The sequence below is a fragment of the Labrus mixtus genome, chromosome 10 (assembly GCF_963584025.1).
Source record: "Labrus mixtus chromosome 10, fLabMix1.1, whole genome shotgun sequence".
NCBI lineage: Eukaryota > Metazoa > Chordata > Actinopteri > Labriformes > Labridae > Labrus > Labrus mixtus.
The window spans coordinates 11557725-11575309 of record NC_083621.1 but is presented as its reverse complement, the minus strand read 5'-3'; the positions used below and the strand labels follow the sequence as shown (position 1 = coordinate 11575309).

The following is a 17585-nucleotide window of genomic DNA, read 5'->3' as shown; positions in this document are numbered from 1 at the left end:
AACTGATCACAGATATTCCTTTACCTGCTGCAGGCTCGTATTCTTGTATTTCTTTTTTTGTATTTTTACATCAGATATGCACCTCGAGGTGAAAAAGTACATTAATACTGCTAATTGACTTCTCCGGTGTTGAAAGATGAATGGTGGAGACTCCCTCTGCTGAGATGGACTAGTACCTATTTTGGACAATTAGAAATTAGTCCCACCTGTGTATGTTTGAGAAAGTTGCCTGTTACACGCTGAAGAAGAACTTCTGCTTTGATTGTCTGTGTGGCAATTAAAATACAATCTTGGCTGCCGATAAATGGGGTCTCTCTTCTCACTGCACACATTGTCTGTGCAATCATACAACCAATCATCATACAATATGAAGGGACTTCAGTGTTATACATAAAACTCTCTCAGGGAAGCCTTTAGCAATGAATAGTTATGTTTTGCCTGAGTGAAAAACTCTTCAGATGATTCTGCACAGAAGTGGTGGCAGAAATATTACTATTCTATATTCCATTAAAAGTAACAGTTCCACACTAAAAACACAATCTAAAAATATAAATATGCAGGTGTTACCTGGAAAAGGTGTTCATAGAAGTAAGATTCAAAATGATCAATTCAGATACATCTTTTAAATGCACTAACATATAGTGTATGTTTAAAATGGCATGAACTGGTACTTGAGTAGATGAATTTAGTCACACTGCAGCTCTGGTTCTTAAATAATCAGTATATGGTTTTTATGATCTTACCATTTCCTCTGAATCAGAGACGGTGTTATTGAGGTCCACAGTCTCCAGCTGCGCCGGGGGGCTGTAGAAAAACATCAAACATCACAAACAATCAAAGTGATGTCATATTTCATAACTAGTACACACATTTTACATCATGACCTCACTGGACAAATCTAGTGGATGAACTCAGAAAAATGAGTACTCAGTATTACTTGAGTTTAAGAGAAGCATAGCGGAGTGTGGCCCCTTCAAACGCCTTCAGACTGGGATCAGGGTAGACGGGATAGTCCTTCAGGTCCTGGAGGGAAACAGACAGACTTAGAATAGCGGCAGACATGAAAGTATTAATAATAAGGGGTAACTAATCTTTGTTAAATAAGCACTTCAGTGTTACCTAAACAGAAGTTACCATGTGCTCCTGTCAATTTAATAAAGCTGCAGTGATAGTGCAGATATATCTATCAAGCTTTAAAAATAAAGACAGCTATGTATGTGCACATTAATTGTGAAGGAGCAATGTGTCATCCTATGCAGTATACAGTACAGTGTGATTCTTTATCCTTTTAGTAATTGGAGGGCCATGCAGCATGTGTTCTACAGTCCTGGATTGTCAATGACAATGAAATATAAAAGACGGCACTTGAAAATGAAAGCAGCATTCAGATATTCCCATTCATACAAATGAACTGTTACAGGCTGATTAACGAGAAAATAACCGAAATAAATGTGACTCTGTGGGCCTTTCTCAAACCACTCCTTATACCCTCTCCCTTCACACTTCCACTCCGTTTGCACACTCATGTGGAGGGTCCACCACATTGAGTGTCGTCTAAAAGTTCTGAGTGTGGAAGGAGAGTGGCTTGTTAAAACCTCACACAGCGAGTCAACGTCAATGCTGGCTTACTGTACAGGTGTTACACCTGACATTGTTCGTCATGGAAACTGCTCCGTACGCTACATCAACGTTCAGTGTTATCACCTGCAAAAACGTAAACACTTTTGAATGAGTTACATATAGTAGTATCATATAGATGTAAATATATAAAAAGTTTCTATACTTGAAAACTGTACGTGTCTTTATTATGCTGTAATGTGTTTTTATGTTTACAAGGATTTAAAAATAATAATCTTATTAAACATCAGATTGAAACAATGAAACGAAATGCAACCAAATATTTTATCCCATATTGTGGAGTCATTTTCATGAGTCTGCCCAGCGTAATTTATGTGGAACACTATTATTTGAGTGACTTAAAATTATTGTTATATTAAGTTCCTGTTTCCGTGGGTGTGAAGGGAGTTCATCCTAAAGCTTGCTGCTTTATTTATCGCCCCTCAACTTTAACTAGGTTACTTCATTCAGCTTTGGGTGTGATGTCAGACAGAGTGTGGAGGAGAGCGCTTTGAGAATGGCCCCCGTGTCTCACGTTGGCTGTGCAGGTGGTGATGTTGAGATTTGGTCCAGAAGAGGTGACATCATCAGAGGGGGTGGAAGAGGAGGAGGAGGGGGAGGAGCCAGAGGGCGAGGGGACCGGCTCCACCGAGCTGTCAGATATCAGACTGCTGGGGCGCTGTGGGAGAGAGAAAAGAGAGAAAGATGAAAGAGTGAAACATTCAGGGACAGGGTACATTATTCATCAAAAAACAGCTCTCCAATATAATTGGCTAACATTTAAATATGTTAATGTCTTATTTCTTTTTACAAGTGGTTGTTTGTCATGCCCACTTTTGTAAACGTGTCACACAACCTTACAAGCTTTCAATAACCTCTCAATGTTCATTAGCAGATACAGTTAGACTTAGTTAAAATCCTATAAAAAAAGATAATGGACCTTGATAGTCTTTTTTTTTTTTTTTTTCAACTACAATTTTTCAAAATAAGAATTTATTTTAGTACACATATTTGAGTAAACTAGTATTTTTTCCCCCTGTGGTACCATGGTTGTGCAGCTATCCACATCATTTACACCAAACACTAACCTTAACTAAATAATAAACTTTCTTTCATTACAAAGATGAGACATCATTCTATGGTTTAGAAAGAAAGACATCTAAATGGTATTCATCAAAATAAAATGCTGTTTTCCAGTATTGTCTCAGGGGATTTAGTATGCTGACATAAAATTGTCTTTAAACAAATAGTTCTTATAAAAACAACATTTGTTGCACTAGACTTTGTAGCTTTGTTAATAAAAATTAAAACAGGATTCAAATTGAACAAGAGGTGTGTGTTTGGGGTCTGTGGCTCCTCTCACCTCGTTGGGTGGCTTTAGGGTGTCTTGTGTTTCCTGTTGTTGGTCTAGCTCTGTGTCTGCATCAGCGTTGGCAGTAATAGGTCGGTGGTACTGTGTGGTGCCGGTGGGGATGTGCCAGAAATAAACCTCTGATGAGTCTGAGATCTCCCGCCAGCCTGGGGGAAGGTCCCCCTCAGCCCAAACATCTGCTGCAGGGTGACAGTGATACACAAACACATATTGTTTATGTGTATCACCAGACATACATGATGACACATTCAGACAAAACACATATCATGATGAGAAATAGAGGAGCCAAGTACACGCACACACACTGGGATGGCAAGGGTTCATTTCAGAGATGGTCAGCCTGTCCTTACTTAGTGTCTGTTGTCATAGCAACGCCAGGGCTCATACCCTGTAGGACAGCAGGATCTCTGCCTTCCTCTCTCCGCTGGTTTCTATTTCCCTGTTTGCCTCCTTATATTTCCCTACACATACCCTCATTCTCTGTCTATTGCTTTGTCATACTTTTTTGCCAATCATAGCTTACCAGCGCTGCTTTCTCCTTCTCTCTCTTTTTCACACCCTTCTCTCTGCAGTATTCGCTCCCTCTTTCCATCCAATTCACTCTATGCGCCATAAGGTGTCTCACAGGGGCCTTAAAGGTTACAACAGTATTGCTGAAGTGACTTTCTTACTTAAGAAGAGGCTTTCAGAAATATTTTCAGATGAGACCGCCTTAGGCAAGAAGAAGGAGGAAATTGAAAGAGAGAGACAAAGACGGGTGTAGCAGCGAGTGACAGTGTGTGGAAGGTGATTTTGCATAAAGAACAAAAACCTGTTTCCTTTGGAGTTTGAGGAGAGGGCGTCTCCTGTGACAGGGTGGTCCAGCTGGAATCCTCATCCTCTGAAGGAGTGTCAGGAGTCAGGTCCATTCTTAAGCCCACCTTAGGAAGCCCGGTCTCAGGTACAGGATCTGGCAGAGCAGGAGGTTCTCGGTTCCTGGTCGGGGTGCTCCTCTCTGCAGCTCGAGCCTGTTTGGGAGAAGAAGGCGGGTACTGCTGCAAGAACTGGTTCTCATTGTTTGGGTGAAGCTCCACCTTGATCACCCTTGGCTGAAAGCTGCGAGGGGGCTTCGCAGGACTGCGGGGACTTGCCGGTACGGAGACACAGTGCTCCTCTTTGACCTTGACTGGAGCTTGGTTTTGGTTGTCTGGGATCCACTCTGGGCTGTTTGAGGAGGAGGAGAGCGTGGAGGTGGAGGAAAGAGGGGCTTCCACCACCACAGGTAGTAGGGGCTGTCTTGGAGTTGGTGTTGGGTCATCTTCTTCTTCCTCCTCCTCCACCACAGGCTCCACCTCCTCCTTTTCCTCCTCAAAGGTCTGCTTGATGCTGGACTCCTCGTCCTTCTGTATCTCCTTGTCTTTGTCAGGGCTGGCCTGCTCCTTCTCAGGGGACGGCTGCTGCTTCTGCTCCTCCTTCAGCTCCTTCTTCCCCCAGCTCAGGTCCAGATCCCAGCCCTTTTCATGGTACCCCAGGAAGCTCTTGGTCCTTCTTCTGAATGGTGGCAACTGTGAGTTGTCTAGCCAATCAGAGCTGGGGTTATTGATGACATCATTGTGGATCTTACCCTCTGTGTTGGCCCTGCTCAGCTCCAGCTGCTGGCTCTCAGCTCGTCTCTGCATGTTGGCTCCATTCTTGGCCAGTTTGGGGTTTGTTGTGTTAAACAGCGAGGACGACGAAGAAGAGGAGTAGAGGGCGGAACTGGAAGAGGACTTGGTGGGGAGACCCCGCCCTCGGGTCACAGGCTGGTTTTTAGAGAGGTTGTCACTGATCCCCATGACACTTCGCACGCTGGTCATCCCATACCTCTGACGGCTCTTTGGTAAGGTGGCTGAACTTCCTGTTTCCATGGATTCCTTGATGACATCCCGCCCAAGCAGCTGGTTGTATGACGAGCGAAGGCTGAGGGAGGTCGGAGGGGTGGCAGAGGGGCCGCTGCGATTGGCCAGACCCACATTAGAGGGAGTTGAGCCAGAGCGGGCGAGAGGAGGGGTCTGTACTGACGTCATGACTGACTGAAAAAACTCTGCTGTGATGAAGCTGAAAGGAAAAGAAACGCACTCATAAGCATTACAAATAAACATGACATAAGATTTATGATAAGGGATCTGCAAACTGGAACTAGTCCAACAGTAGATACATTCATTGGAGGAACGTCATCTAAACATGACAACATCAGTGTTTCTGAAATTTCTTTGCACATCTGTATTACAATTTTATATGAATAATTGGCAGATGTGTATGAAGATACTGATGAAGAGTATCTGCCGTAACCTAATATCTTGCAAATTGCCTGGATGCTTTATCGGTTACTCTGTTGCTTTAATGCAGTTTGCCAAGCTCTTCTTCATAACTGAGCTGCATGGTATCTGATGTAGCAATGAAGTCTAATTACATGTACGTATACAGTATATAAAATAAATAGAGTGAATCTGTCATGAAATAAAAAAATGACATTACAAATTTTACATAATCTTAAAAATGTGGTTTAGAGCACTAAAGCTGATATATGTTAAAAGGAAACATAGAGGGTGTCATAGGGTTTGAAAAGGTAGAGAATGTAGTTCTCCTCTCTCTTTAACCCAATTCAGTCAGAGTACATCATGTTCCTCTCAGTTGAAAACCTTTTCTAATGCCTACTTGTCTCTAAAGCTGTGTAATGGTTGATAAATGGGTTCAAATGTTTTTAAAGCTTCGTTTCCCTGGCCTATCTGCTAATGTTGTTCCAGACTACAAAAATGCTAAGAAATGTTGTAAAAAATGTGTTTTTAGTCTAGATCAAACTCTCTGGATGATTTCCTCTTTGTGTCTCTGTGTACATGACGTCATCATAGATGGGTGACATCATCAAGCTGAGACATTCTGTACTGTACTGCTCTGCTCATATTTCTCTGAAGTTACAAGTGAACATAAGGCTAATGAAATATCTTGCTATCTGCTCTCTCAGACGCTTTTAAGGCACAAATACTTCCCAGTCTCACTTGCCTTTAACACAAAAGGCGTCACTATGGTTGTGTTAAAAAAAACCCAGCATCAAAGTCATTAGGATGGATTGCATTTGCATTAAATTGGGGGTGAGTCAGACCCCTGAGGTATTCATCCAGTACTGACATTCAAAGCAGAGCGGAGCAGTAAGACAGCAGCCAGATCTTGCCTAATGGCTGGCCATGTCTCTTTTATCTCCGGGTGGATCTGTCATGTGATGCTGAAAACAGATGGACGGACGGAAACAAAGAAAGTGCATATGACTGGACAGAATCTCTGTCACCTCTGTTTCTGAATCCTGGATGAAAAGAAGCTGGTGAACACAGATCCAGTCATGACAGCGTAATGTATGAATATCCTGTCAACAGATCATAAACACGCATCTCAAACAATGCTGCAGTCATCACCACCAGCGCCTTTTCTCAGAAACACGGAAAACACAAACGCAGCAGATCTGAAAGCACGACAAGGTCTTGGGAAAAGACAGGGGCTGGATTTTGGAGAAAATTAAAAATCCCTGGGCAGTGCACTTTGTTCATGCGGGTCCCCTATCCATCCCCTCCTCTCTCTCCCCACTGGGTGTCTGTCTTGTTGTCCTTTTGTCAATAAGCCAGACAACCACAACAACCTGTTAGTGCTGAAACTGCACTTACACTCCAGGCCTGTGACTCAGACACCAAACACTGTCAACAGGTACATATACAACCTGCACACAACCGTTCAGCACCATTTGCTTTTCTCAATAAGCAGCACATATCAAATGTATCCTATAAACCTTGTACATTTTTTTTCAGAATATTGAATTACTTGGTTATCCATCGGCACAGATCAATTTTCTGCAACCTCTCAAAATAGGATAATGTCAATATGAATCGATACCAAAGTGAAATCCCGGAGATACAAGCTTTCTACCAGACAGCAAGAAATTATGCCTAGAGCCAATGAAGCAGAAAATCACAGCAAATAAGAAGCATGACTCAGAGGACAAATTACACATCCTGATACAAGTCCCGAAACTCAAAAGGAGAAGCGTGCAAAGAGTATTTCAGCTCTGCTTTTCTTTCTCAAAATGTTCAATGATTTCTGAATTACTTTTCTCCCCCCCTCGCAGTCAGATCTCCAGCAGTTAGAGACGCTGGGCCCGCAAGTAGGCCAGGGAGGTGGGACGAGAAAGGCTGGTTACAGAGAAAGCGGGTAGAATGACACAGCAGTTTGCAAGACAGTGAGGGCACAGTCATCACACAGAGGTCATTAAACTGTTTGTCCTCAATAAATCTATTGTGCTCTCCAACAGCAGAGGTCATTCATACAATACACGGGGTACAGCAGCTGGTTACAAGGCAGCAGGAAGTTATGTACTAATGAATTAATCATGTCTCATTTAAATGATGTTTTTTTTTAATGCCGTCTCTGCTATTTGTAGGAGTAGTCTACTGTTGAAGCAAAATATATTGTTTCCTCTATATTTCTGGTGCAAGGTGTCAAAGGATCCTATTTGTTTATGCTGTCTGCTCACCTTAGGGTCAACATAAAGAGAAATATCAAAAATCAATAAAAATGACTTTAGAGATTCATAATGTAACAAGTTCTAAATTTAAAAGACATTTCCCTCTCATACAACCATCCATTATCAACTTCCTCCCTCTAATGTCTAGGCCCCTTTCCCCCCAACTCTGAGCTGCACCCACTGCTTCAGAAAGGAAATGCAACAGATGAAAGCACAAGCAGGGGGGGGTGGGGGGAGATGAACTTGAAAAAGTCGATGATGTCATGGGTGGAGTATCCTAGCCCCTCGTTTCTTGCTGCCACTTCAATACAACTCCCTCAATAAAATGTCTAAAATAGCGTCCGACCATCTTTAAATCTAGCATATCGACGAGGACGCTGAGGTGGAGTTGCTCGTGCTGCGGGAGGAAAGCTGTCGATATGTGAGACGCAGTACATCTTCAGCATCCAGCCCCATTATCAGCGCCGCACTGGGAGGGGAGCGCATCCCGACGAGGGCATCTATTTACATCCACTCACCGCTTCGGTCAGCCTCCGTGCTCCTGCGCCTCCGCTCCCACGACGACACACACACACTCACTCACTCACGCACACAGAGGCAGAGTGAAAAGCAGGGCCCACGTCGACAGCGCCTTTTTAAGTGCCAGTCCGCCCGTAGCTGCTGCCGGCCGCCCGTATTGGATCACATCACATCATATAACCCTCCCAGCCCGGCTCAGCGCTCGCTGGCGGCCAAGTTCTGCTTTCTCTCTGCGCCAGAGGATCCCGGAGCGGCGCGGCGCTGTGGAGACCTCACCCAGCCGACCAATCAGAGCCGAGGACGCAGGACGCTGAGCGCGAGGCGGAGACGCAACCACAATAAATCTACCGGTGTTATTTTTCCAACACAGGTAATGAAATCACACATCATCGAGTCTTACGTCATCCAGTGGTCTTAAAAAAATATGAATGGTGTAAAATGCAAGTCTGTCTATAAAGCGCACAGACTGTTAATGAATATAAACCTTAAACAAAGATTGGCTCCAAATGCTCCTAAAACTAGTTCTGCTATCATCTGTAAATCTATAAATATATACAGTTAATAAAAAGATTCCTCTTTTATAAACTTCCTGCTAAATCAACTGAAGTGAATGCTATAACAACAAGAAGGTCATTGAACTGAATTGAAGAATCATTATTTTTATTTTTTCCTTAGCATGTGCGTTAAACAGTAAAACATCGTCCTTATAGTGCAACATAATAATCTTTGGTAGCTATAAAATACAGGCATGACTTTCACAAATCATTAATTTCCCCTTTTCTCCTCTGAAGCTGCTTTAAAATGACAGACAGCACTTTAGTATAACATTATTACTCTATGATAATAGGTTAGTTATGTCAGTTATGCTGCAAATTGGCAGTTCAAGAAGTGAAAGAAACATAATGCATGGGGGAAAAAAATATTATACACCTTCTACTGTATGTCATTAATCCCTACTTAGTAGGTGAGAGAATTGAGCAGCTACCAGAGAACTATTTCATCATGTCAAAAGGCACAAGGGTAAACAATGTAGTGTATAAAAACAAACAGGAAAGCTTAAGAATGACCCTCTAGAAATACAATTCTGACTTTTTATCTTACAACTGCCTTACACTTATAAAAACTCTTCAACATAGCCACATGGCTGAACTCACAGACACACTTTAAGTAAAAAATATATTCTAATCCAGACATCATAAGTGCGCATCCTTGACTTCAGTTATCCGTTTTGTTTTTTTCAAATTCACAGTCAAAATACATTCCTGTTTGACCTGTTCCGGCTCAGGAGAGAACTATCCTATCCCGACAGTCCACTGGCAGGCTCCTCCCTCACTCCTACTGTGGTGGAGGGGTAGAGGTGGGGAGGAAAGTGCTGAGGGGGTACACAGGCTCCCAGTGCTCCAGGAGTGAGGCAAGACGGGAGGTGTGACAGGGTGACAGGCGGAGGGGTCGACACAACTGGCCAGAGATAAGTAGGGATGCTGGACTCCACGGCTGGCTACAGAGAAACATGGAGCTGAACGGATGGAGCGCAACGTTGCATCTTCTGCTGAAGAGGAGAGAGACACAGAAGAGAAATAAATCACTCATTCTCACAGATATTATCACTGCTGTCTTGGCTCATTAAAAGCTCATCACATGCAGTGTCATCTTTTAACAAATGAACCAAAATGCAATGACTAACACAAATGTGCGTCTCTCCAACAGAGCATGTGTGCCTACCCTTACTGTCTGTGTCAGTAGGAGGCGTCAGTAAGCTCTTAGCCTGCTTGTTGCCTAATTGTGCTGCTTGTTTGTAGTATTGAAGCGCTGTCCTCAGATTCTGCTGCACCCCAAAGCCGCTCTCATAACACTGACCCAAGAACAGCAGGGCACTGTGGTCCTGCACACATAAACACAAGTTATTGAAATTGTGGCCTTAAGAAGACTATTTTGAAAATACAAGAACATGAACCTGTGGCTGCAACTTAATGTCATTAATACCAAATTGACACCTTGAACTTGAAATATGATCATATGGGCAGAAACTTAAGATTTACTATTAAAATCAATGGAAGTAAGTATGGATGGTGGGGACTCTCTGTTTCCAAGAGTGTCTGAGATGTTACACTGGGAGGGGAGGTGAAAGGAAAGCAAATAAACTGTAAATAAAACCCTCGAAGCATCTAGAAGGGCACTCACTCCGCTCTCTGCTGCCATCTTCAGGTACTGTGCAGACTTGCGGCCGTCTCTTACAGGCTCCTGAGAGTAAACCGAGGCCAGGCACACCTGAGCCTGGAGAGTGGGAGAAAAACAGAGTTTACGTAGGCTGCTTCAGACGGTCTATAAATTAACCAGTAAACTCGCTGTTTTTTAGCCACGATGCTCTTAAGTTGGGACTTCTTTAATGAAAAAAAGATGAGTAGAAAGTTGAATTGAACACATTCAATTTTCCCTCACTTCCCTCCCTCAATTTTCCTCACTCCAAGTCATACATAGCAAGCCTGTAACTGCAGACATTTTGACATGTAGTAGAAGAAAAATACAATATTTTCAATACCCTTTTCCTTCTAAGGGTTCCACTGAACCATGACAGCGTGACAGCGAGACAGTACGAACAGTACCAGGAAATGATGTCGCATAGTTGCACCTATGCTCCTTCTACCAATACAAATCCAAATGTCTTCTGTAAAAACAGGTCTAGAATAGATTTTTTTAAAGGTCTTAAATGTCTAAGATAAAGAACATTTGAATGTTACCAGTAAATATCATGACAATAGAAATGTGATAAAGCTAACAATCAGTAATGAAGAACTGTGTTACAGTGTTTGAATGAACTTTCACTGCAGTTGCAGAAGTATTTTATTTTGGAAGAGTGTTTAAGTTTCTGTCATGATTTTTTACCTTGGTGAATCCAGCTGCAGCAGCCTGTTCCAGGAAGTCAATGGCATTGTTTAGCTCCTCTAATCCCGGGTGCCCACTGCTGGTCAGAAGCAGTTTTGCATAGCGGTACTTAGCCTGTTTGTGACCCCCGGTTGCTGCCTGCTGGTAGTAATAGAGAGCCTTAAAGTGAAAACAAAAAGGGAGAGCAAGTTACAGACTGATTTCTGATGTCAGAGAGAAGAAGCGTGAGGATTTTCAGCTTAAAAGGAAAGTGCTGTCTGGATCCTCACTTTCTCTTTGTCCTCAGTGACTCCTCGGCCTTTCTCGTAGCACACACCTGTGTTAAACTGAGCCTTGTTGTAACCCTGCTGAGCTGCAGCTACAAAACATATGAAAGCTTGTTCGTAGTTCTCACTCTTGGCACTCTCTAGACCTGCCACAGAAGAAGAGATGAAGGTATAAGTTAGGGCGCGGTCACACTGGCCATCCGTACCGTGCCCAAGCACGCTTCAACGCTAAAGTCCAGTTCGTTTGGCCAGTGTGACCGCTCCGTATCGTGCTCAGGCACGGTACGCTTCCTTAGCTTTGGTACACTTCATGCACGAGCACAAGCACGCGGGTACACAACGCTGACAGCCTTCATTATGGAGAAATCATGGCTGTATCTGTCTAAAATGACACAATACAAGCCACAAAGTAGCTGTCATGTTCTCTGTGTTTTTCTCCGATGTGCGGCCGCAGACTCGCCTGTGGACTCGGCCGCGCGTCTATTTTATTTTTAAAATTTATTTATTTCTGTGTCTGATTTAAATGGCTTAAAAATAGCCGCGAAGTCAGTAAAGTATGGCATTTAGTTAGCATGAACGGATTTAAAACAATATTTGGTGTGAAACTGTATTTATAAAGTATTACCCATGATGTTAAGGATGACAGGAATGCTGGTTTCTCCAACATGTCTGAGGTTCATTGCTGCTCCTGTCATCCTCTCCTCATCAGACAACACCGTCTGAAAACACACAGAAGTTCAAAACGACAATCAAGATCAGATGACAAGACAGTCAATCACTCAGCTTTAAAAAATAAAATAAAATTAACACAACTTTAGGAGGTAGATGTTCACCTTGTCATTAGCATCTTGTGTCCCTGTGTCGTTATGGCTGGCATCATTCTGCAGAGGACAGGATCCGGACAGAAGTGATTCCTCTGTGGGTAAAGCAAGAAAAGAAAAACATGATTATTTGCTCACACCAAAAACAAAGCATTGCCAAATTAGGAAAAAACTAAAATATTGAATAAATCTTTCACTACAACAAGCACAGAGCACATAACAGACCTGGTATAGGAGATTCCTGGTCTAAGAGCGCCCTCTGTTGGTCTGGGTCGGAGAAGTCAACAGTCAGATGGTCCTCCTCACCGCTGCTGTGAAGACTGGCATCACCTGAACCCCTGCTGCCGTTATTTTGAGCAACAGACTGATCTTGGATCTGTCTCTCTGGCAGACATGACACACTCCTTCCTCTGGGCAGTACATCCCGTCTAGACACTGGAGAACCCAAAAAGATGCAAAAAAACATAAAGCCGGGATTCTGAATATTCAAGATGAAAAGGAAGGGCGAGATGGTTATAAGACTGTGGTGGAAATCATCGGTTGATATGGTTACGGTATGGTTGCTCTTTTACACTCACAGGTCCCGAGCAGGATGCGGCAGCCATACTTGTGCAGGGTGGTGGGTGCTGGCAGGGCTGCAGGGGTCGGACTCAGCTCAGTGCTTGAGGAGAGCTTAGAGTGAATCCTCCTGCAGACCTGCATGAACAGAACTGCTGCAGTTCCCTGTGGACACACATGAGAAATCAGCTGCATGTTATCACTGGAATGATCATATGAAGCTGTAGACACCTGGGGCTCATTTATCAACAGTGCATCAGCACAGTTCTGTGCGTAATGTGTGCGTAACAACATTCCCACGCAAATAGTGGGGTTTATCAACTTGTACTTTTACTTAGAAACTACTGTGTGTAAATATAAGCACAGCTCTGACCATGCTTACGCACAGAATCTAGCGGTAGAACATTAAAACTACAAATAAAAAGCACTACGAGTGTCACAGCACGCCAGAATCAATCTCAACGTCGATGCATGTTCCGAGTTTTCTTTATTTAAAAACCCCAAATAAGTGATTTGTCAAGTTTGAAACAGACGTGTTGCCTAAATTTGTTCCAAAACCTTAAAAAAGACCGCTGGGACAGGCGTTTGAAATGTAACATTATGGCTCGTTTTGCCTTATTAGATGATTTGGCAAACTGTGCGCTCCGCAGTAAGGGCTTTTCAAAAGAGCGCACTGATCTGTTTGGTCCAGCTTGTTCTCTTGTGAGAGCGTCACTGTTTGATTTTTTTCCCCAGAGAGAGCTTTGCCCCCGATGACACTATAAATGCACCGTTCTTGGGTGAAATTGTGGATTATTCTGTTATGCTCCAGCTGCAAATGCCTCTCGCTTTTGTGCGGCGATGCGTTTTATTTTTTGCACTGAGCTTAATCTCAAACTTCATCTTCGTCTTTTCTCCTCTGACCTGTCACCTTCTCTCCTGCATCATTTGTTCTTTTGTTAGTAACTTCGACTAAGTGAAAAGACTAATAATTTAATTGGATCACGGCGCGAGAGTTACTAACCTTATTTTATTCATTTATCTATTTATTGATTACCGTTTTTTATTCAACCTCATCCACTTCCATTTCTGTTATAAAGCTCCTTTTCTTTGCTCTCGTATTATTCCGCCAAGGTAAATATGTTCACGTGGTTTTTAAAGAGGTTTGTTGTTACCATAAATGGTTTAGTGGAGGCGTTTCTGAATGACAAATGTCCCTGAACATGCACGAGCCTGCTGGTTAAGAACATGTGGGTTTATCAACACTGATTACCTACCGATGTGCGTACGATCGCCGTCCGAATGTTTGATAAATACGGACTTTTTTGTACTTAGAAACATTCTAAATTTCATTCATAAGACAGAATTTAGAACAGAAGAAGAAGAAATTTTACGCACTGTTGATAAATGAGCCCCCTGGTCTCTGTACATTCTGAGTGAGATTCAAGTGTTTGTGTCGGCGTCCGTCTGCCTGCAATCACCCCCCCCCCCCCAAGCTGTAAACCTAGGGGAAACACTGTACAGTAAAGGCATAAAAATCCCCCTCACCCAAATAAAATATGTACAGTAAATACAACAAAAAAAGAAACGTACCCATCCCACAGCATCCAGGGCTGTGTAACGAGGAAGCTCGGCAAAGCCAAACTGAAAGGTTCTGTGATTCTTCCTCCTCTCTCCATCCTCCTCTTTCTGAGAACTGATGACAGCAAAACAGCCACAAACAAATACAACTGTTTTATGTCTGTTTCTATTGCCAGTCTCTTTTATTAAAGCTTCATAAAAATATTATGTTTAAAGCAGACAACTTGGTCTCTATTTCCTGTATTGACCAGGCTCATGCTCACAGCAGCGGCTGCGGGATGATGAAACCAGCTGAAACCAGTTTCATTCTGTTTAAGCTTCAATCATCAGACCCAGACAACGTTTGAAAAAGAAAAGGGATGAAGGTGTGTATAGTACTTGCTGTCGGAGGAGTGCCGTGAGGTGGAGAGGAGAGTCGAGTTGTTGATGACCTCGTCCTCAACATGGTGGTTCTGGGTCAGTCGAAGGGGGACACTGCCATGGCAACGATGCAGAACTGAGAATAACAGGGGGGGAAATAAAAAGCAGACATGACATTCAGAGAAAGATCAAAAGTTCAGCCACGTCAGAACAACATGAGATACAAAGTACGCTACTTCATTTTTTTAAGATTTCTCAGGAAGAACAATGTGTATTTGGATAATAATAAGCATAGAATAAGGATACTTCAATATTATCCACAGATATTTTATTGAAATCAATTTCACTGTCCTCATAGAACTACACAAATGTACAATTTTTTTTTTTAATCATTAGAAGTGTTTTTTCATCGCTTTTGGGTAATATTATATGCTTGACTTATAAGGCTTGTTTTATTTATACACACACATAGTCAGTAAGACATTTTAACTAGTCCTCTTATTTTACTAAAAGAAAATAAACACTATGAAATGTTTGTCCATTAAAAGTGTTCACCTGTTGTTGGGTGGGGGTTGTTGCTGCTGTATAAATTCAATGATGAAATTGTGAAACAGACTGTGGATTATTCTACGGTTTAATCGGCCGTTCACAGACTTGCTTATATTCTGCTAGAAGGTACATCCTACAAATTCTTGGCTACTTTGGTACATCTCTATAAGGCAAGAAAGAAGACATCAGCTTGACTCGTAAATGTCAGACATATTTCATTCTTATATTGCTATTTATCATACCAAGTCACTTTAATCACTTGTCACTTTATCTTGTCATTCTCTGCAAATACTGTCTCAATTCCCCCCTGTTAACTTCATCATTAATTTTGTACTGTGTATACCCCCTGTTTTTATTTTTATTTATCTTATCTATTCTGTTTAATGTGTATTTTCAAGCGTTCTTGTCTGTGCTGCTGTAACGCCCAAATTTCCCCTCTGGGGATCAATAAAGTACTATCCTATCCTATCCTATTCTTAGCAAACCTTTGCTTACAACAGACAGTTGGCTCCAAACCAAGTATAACTCTGCTGCCATGAGATGTTTTACATAGATATGGTTACATCTTGAACCTGGGAGAAGAGTTACTTTTAGATGGTAGACAGATTTAAATGGTTCATTCACAAAGTTACCAAAATGTATGAATTCATGAAAATTCGTACTAACCCCTGTCAATGAATTAAAACTAGTTATCAGTTTATTTTGAATTATAGGAAATTTGAGAAACTCAAGAAATACTATATAAGTGACAATGGTAATATTAAATTTAACAGATTTCTCAATTAACAGCACAGAACAATGCAAATTAACTTTGACAGAGGCATCAAGAACCAAAACATTGTCATCTGACTGGTTTATTGTGTAAATCCGGTTCTGACTGTCTGGGTTTGTTAAAGACAAAGACCTTTTTGTTAAGGTTTCCAATTACATTTGTGCACACAGACACCCCAGAGACCAGCAAAACAGAAACACAAGTCTTGGTTCAAGCATTAAGATCTCCATGTTTAGAGAAAATACACACAGATTCATTTACACATATTTATGAATATACGCATGTTTCCATACAGTAAGCGTGCAGACTGTGTTTCATGCAGGTCAGGTAATGTGTATTATGTGTATATGTATATATATATGTGTATATGTATATATATCTGCCACTGCTATGTGATTTTTCGGACACGGACAGGTCAGCAACAGAAACAAAAGTCACTGACCTGGACCAAAATAAACCGGTCGGCGGTGTCAGTGTCACCGACTAGAAGTTGTTTGACGTGACGTGTTTGTTTTCAGTAGCTTTTATCACATAATAGGCTAAATTAATAAATTGTACATGGCCTAATTTGAATACGCAAACGTTTCGCTACTAAACTTATAAATTGTCAACCTGCGTGTATAAGCATGGCATTGTGGGAGGAAGCAGGTGAAAGGACATTTGTCTCACCTCTTCCGACAAAACCGTGAACTCTCCACATGATGATTGTTTCGTCTTCACGGCTGAGTTAACCGAAGAGTTTTCTACGACAAAGCATGTTCAAGTTCATCGTGGAGGTGTTGTCCCACCTGCGCCCGCTTTGGCTCGCGGTAAATTAAAACAGTCACGAGTTGTGTTTTCTGAAGGGAAGACCGGAAGTGTAGACGCAACAGAGGAAGCTTGAGGAGCCGGTTTACTACATCACAGCTCCACCGTGTGGTAAGATGCACAATAACAGATGCAGGATTGAGGTGTTCAGTTTCATCTCATAATAAGGTCCTTATCAAAACATCAAAGCAGACAAAGTCATTTGACTTGTCTGTGGAAATGTTATACTCCTGTGTATCGCTTATGCAGCATATTTATCATGTTATCGTTTTATAAATCACGTATGTATCTGATGCTTTGTATGTTTTTAAACAGCATTATTGCATTGTTGAATATCACTCTGGACTCTATATTGTGTTATCTGTATGAGGTCAATAATTGTGCTGATAGATGATATGTGCATATTTGGAATATTTGCTTATTGTTGTGGTTCGGATGAATCATAACAATTTCATCCATTTTAATATAGCCTAAACAAAATTCCCAAGAGGTGTGACCTTGGTTTATAAAGTGTAGGGTCTAAATATTATTTGTGATTTATTAAACCGATTTTGATGCCATTGTTCAAGTGGATGATAAGTGCATAACATCTGTATGGAGTTTTCTTAATAATTCAAACAAAAAGTGTATTTATCTCTCTTTCTACATGAGTAACTGGATGCTACTGGAGGAGATATTTTGGTTGTTTGCACTGGATTTCTTAATAGCATTGATTATGACTCCATTATTTAGAGTAAGGAAGAATACTGAAACTTGACAAGTTAAAAACGGACACTGCTCAGTGGAATACAACCCATTTTCAAGTGTTGGATTTAAATGATATACCACATTAAAGAACAAGATGCACGTCTGGAAAGGTATTCACTGTTACCAACCAAAACGTACAGGTAATCAAAACAGGAGACGGCAGCTTTGATAGCTTTAGTTCTTATTCAATCATTTGTAAGAAAATGCAGATCATAGAGATCAAACG

General features: G+C 41.8%; 2 protein-coding genes across 6 annotated transcripts in view; both read right to left on the bottom strand.

Annotated features, from left to right (window-relative positions):
- Positions 1-8372, bottom strand: part of LOC132982012 (amyloid beta precursor protein binding family B member 2) — a 39709-nt gene extending 31337 nt beyond the window's left edge. The window contains exons 1-6 of one of the 2 annotated variants that reach the window (XM_061048236.1): positions 8036-8372; positions 3801-5065; positions 2981-3165; positions 2153-2296; positions 938-1023; positions 744-804 (exon numbers count right to left, since the gene is read on the bottom strand). In XM_061048236.1, coding sequence (XP_060904219.1) covers positions 744-804; positions 938-1023; positions 2153-2296; positions 2981-3165; positions 3801-5034 — 1710 coding nt within the window. In that variant the 5' untranslated portion in view covers positions 5035-5065; positions 8036-8372. Of the gene's footprint in view, positions 1-743; positions 805-937; positions 1024-2152; positions 2297-2980; positions 3169-3800; positions 5066-8035 lie in introns of both variants that reach the window. The other variant, XM_061048234.1, reaches the window with a different exon arrangement.
- A 303-nt stretch (positions 8373-8675) lies between these two features.
- On the bottom strand, positions 8676-16593 carry dele1 (DAP3 binding cell death enhancer 1). Of its 4 annotated transcripts, none has more exons than XM_061048230.1 (12): positions 16475-16593; positions 14503-14620; positions 14137-14239; positions 12585-12729; positions 12232-12441; positions 12019-12101; positions 11811-11904; positions 11189-11331; positions 10920-11078; positions 10218-10310; positions 9759-9918; positions 8676-9585 (listed from the first exon to the last, which is right to left on the bottom strand). In XM_061048230.1, exons 1-12 carry the CDS (start codon positions 16503-16505, stop codon positions 9329-9331), a joined length of 1596 nt encoding a protein of 531 aa, XP_060904213.1. In that variant the 5' UTR covers positions 16506-16593; the 3' UTR covers positions 8676-9328. The 4 variants fall into 4 exon arrangements, with proteins under 4 accessions (XP_060904213.1, XP_060904214.1, XP_060904215.1 ...); XM_061048231.1 differs by having other exon boundaries at positions 8676-9582; XM_061048232.1 differs by having other exon boundaries at positions 9765-9918.
- Positions 16594-17585: the final 992 nt, after the last annotated feature.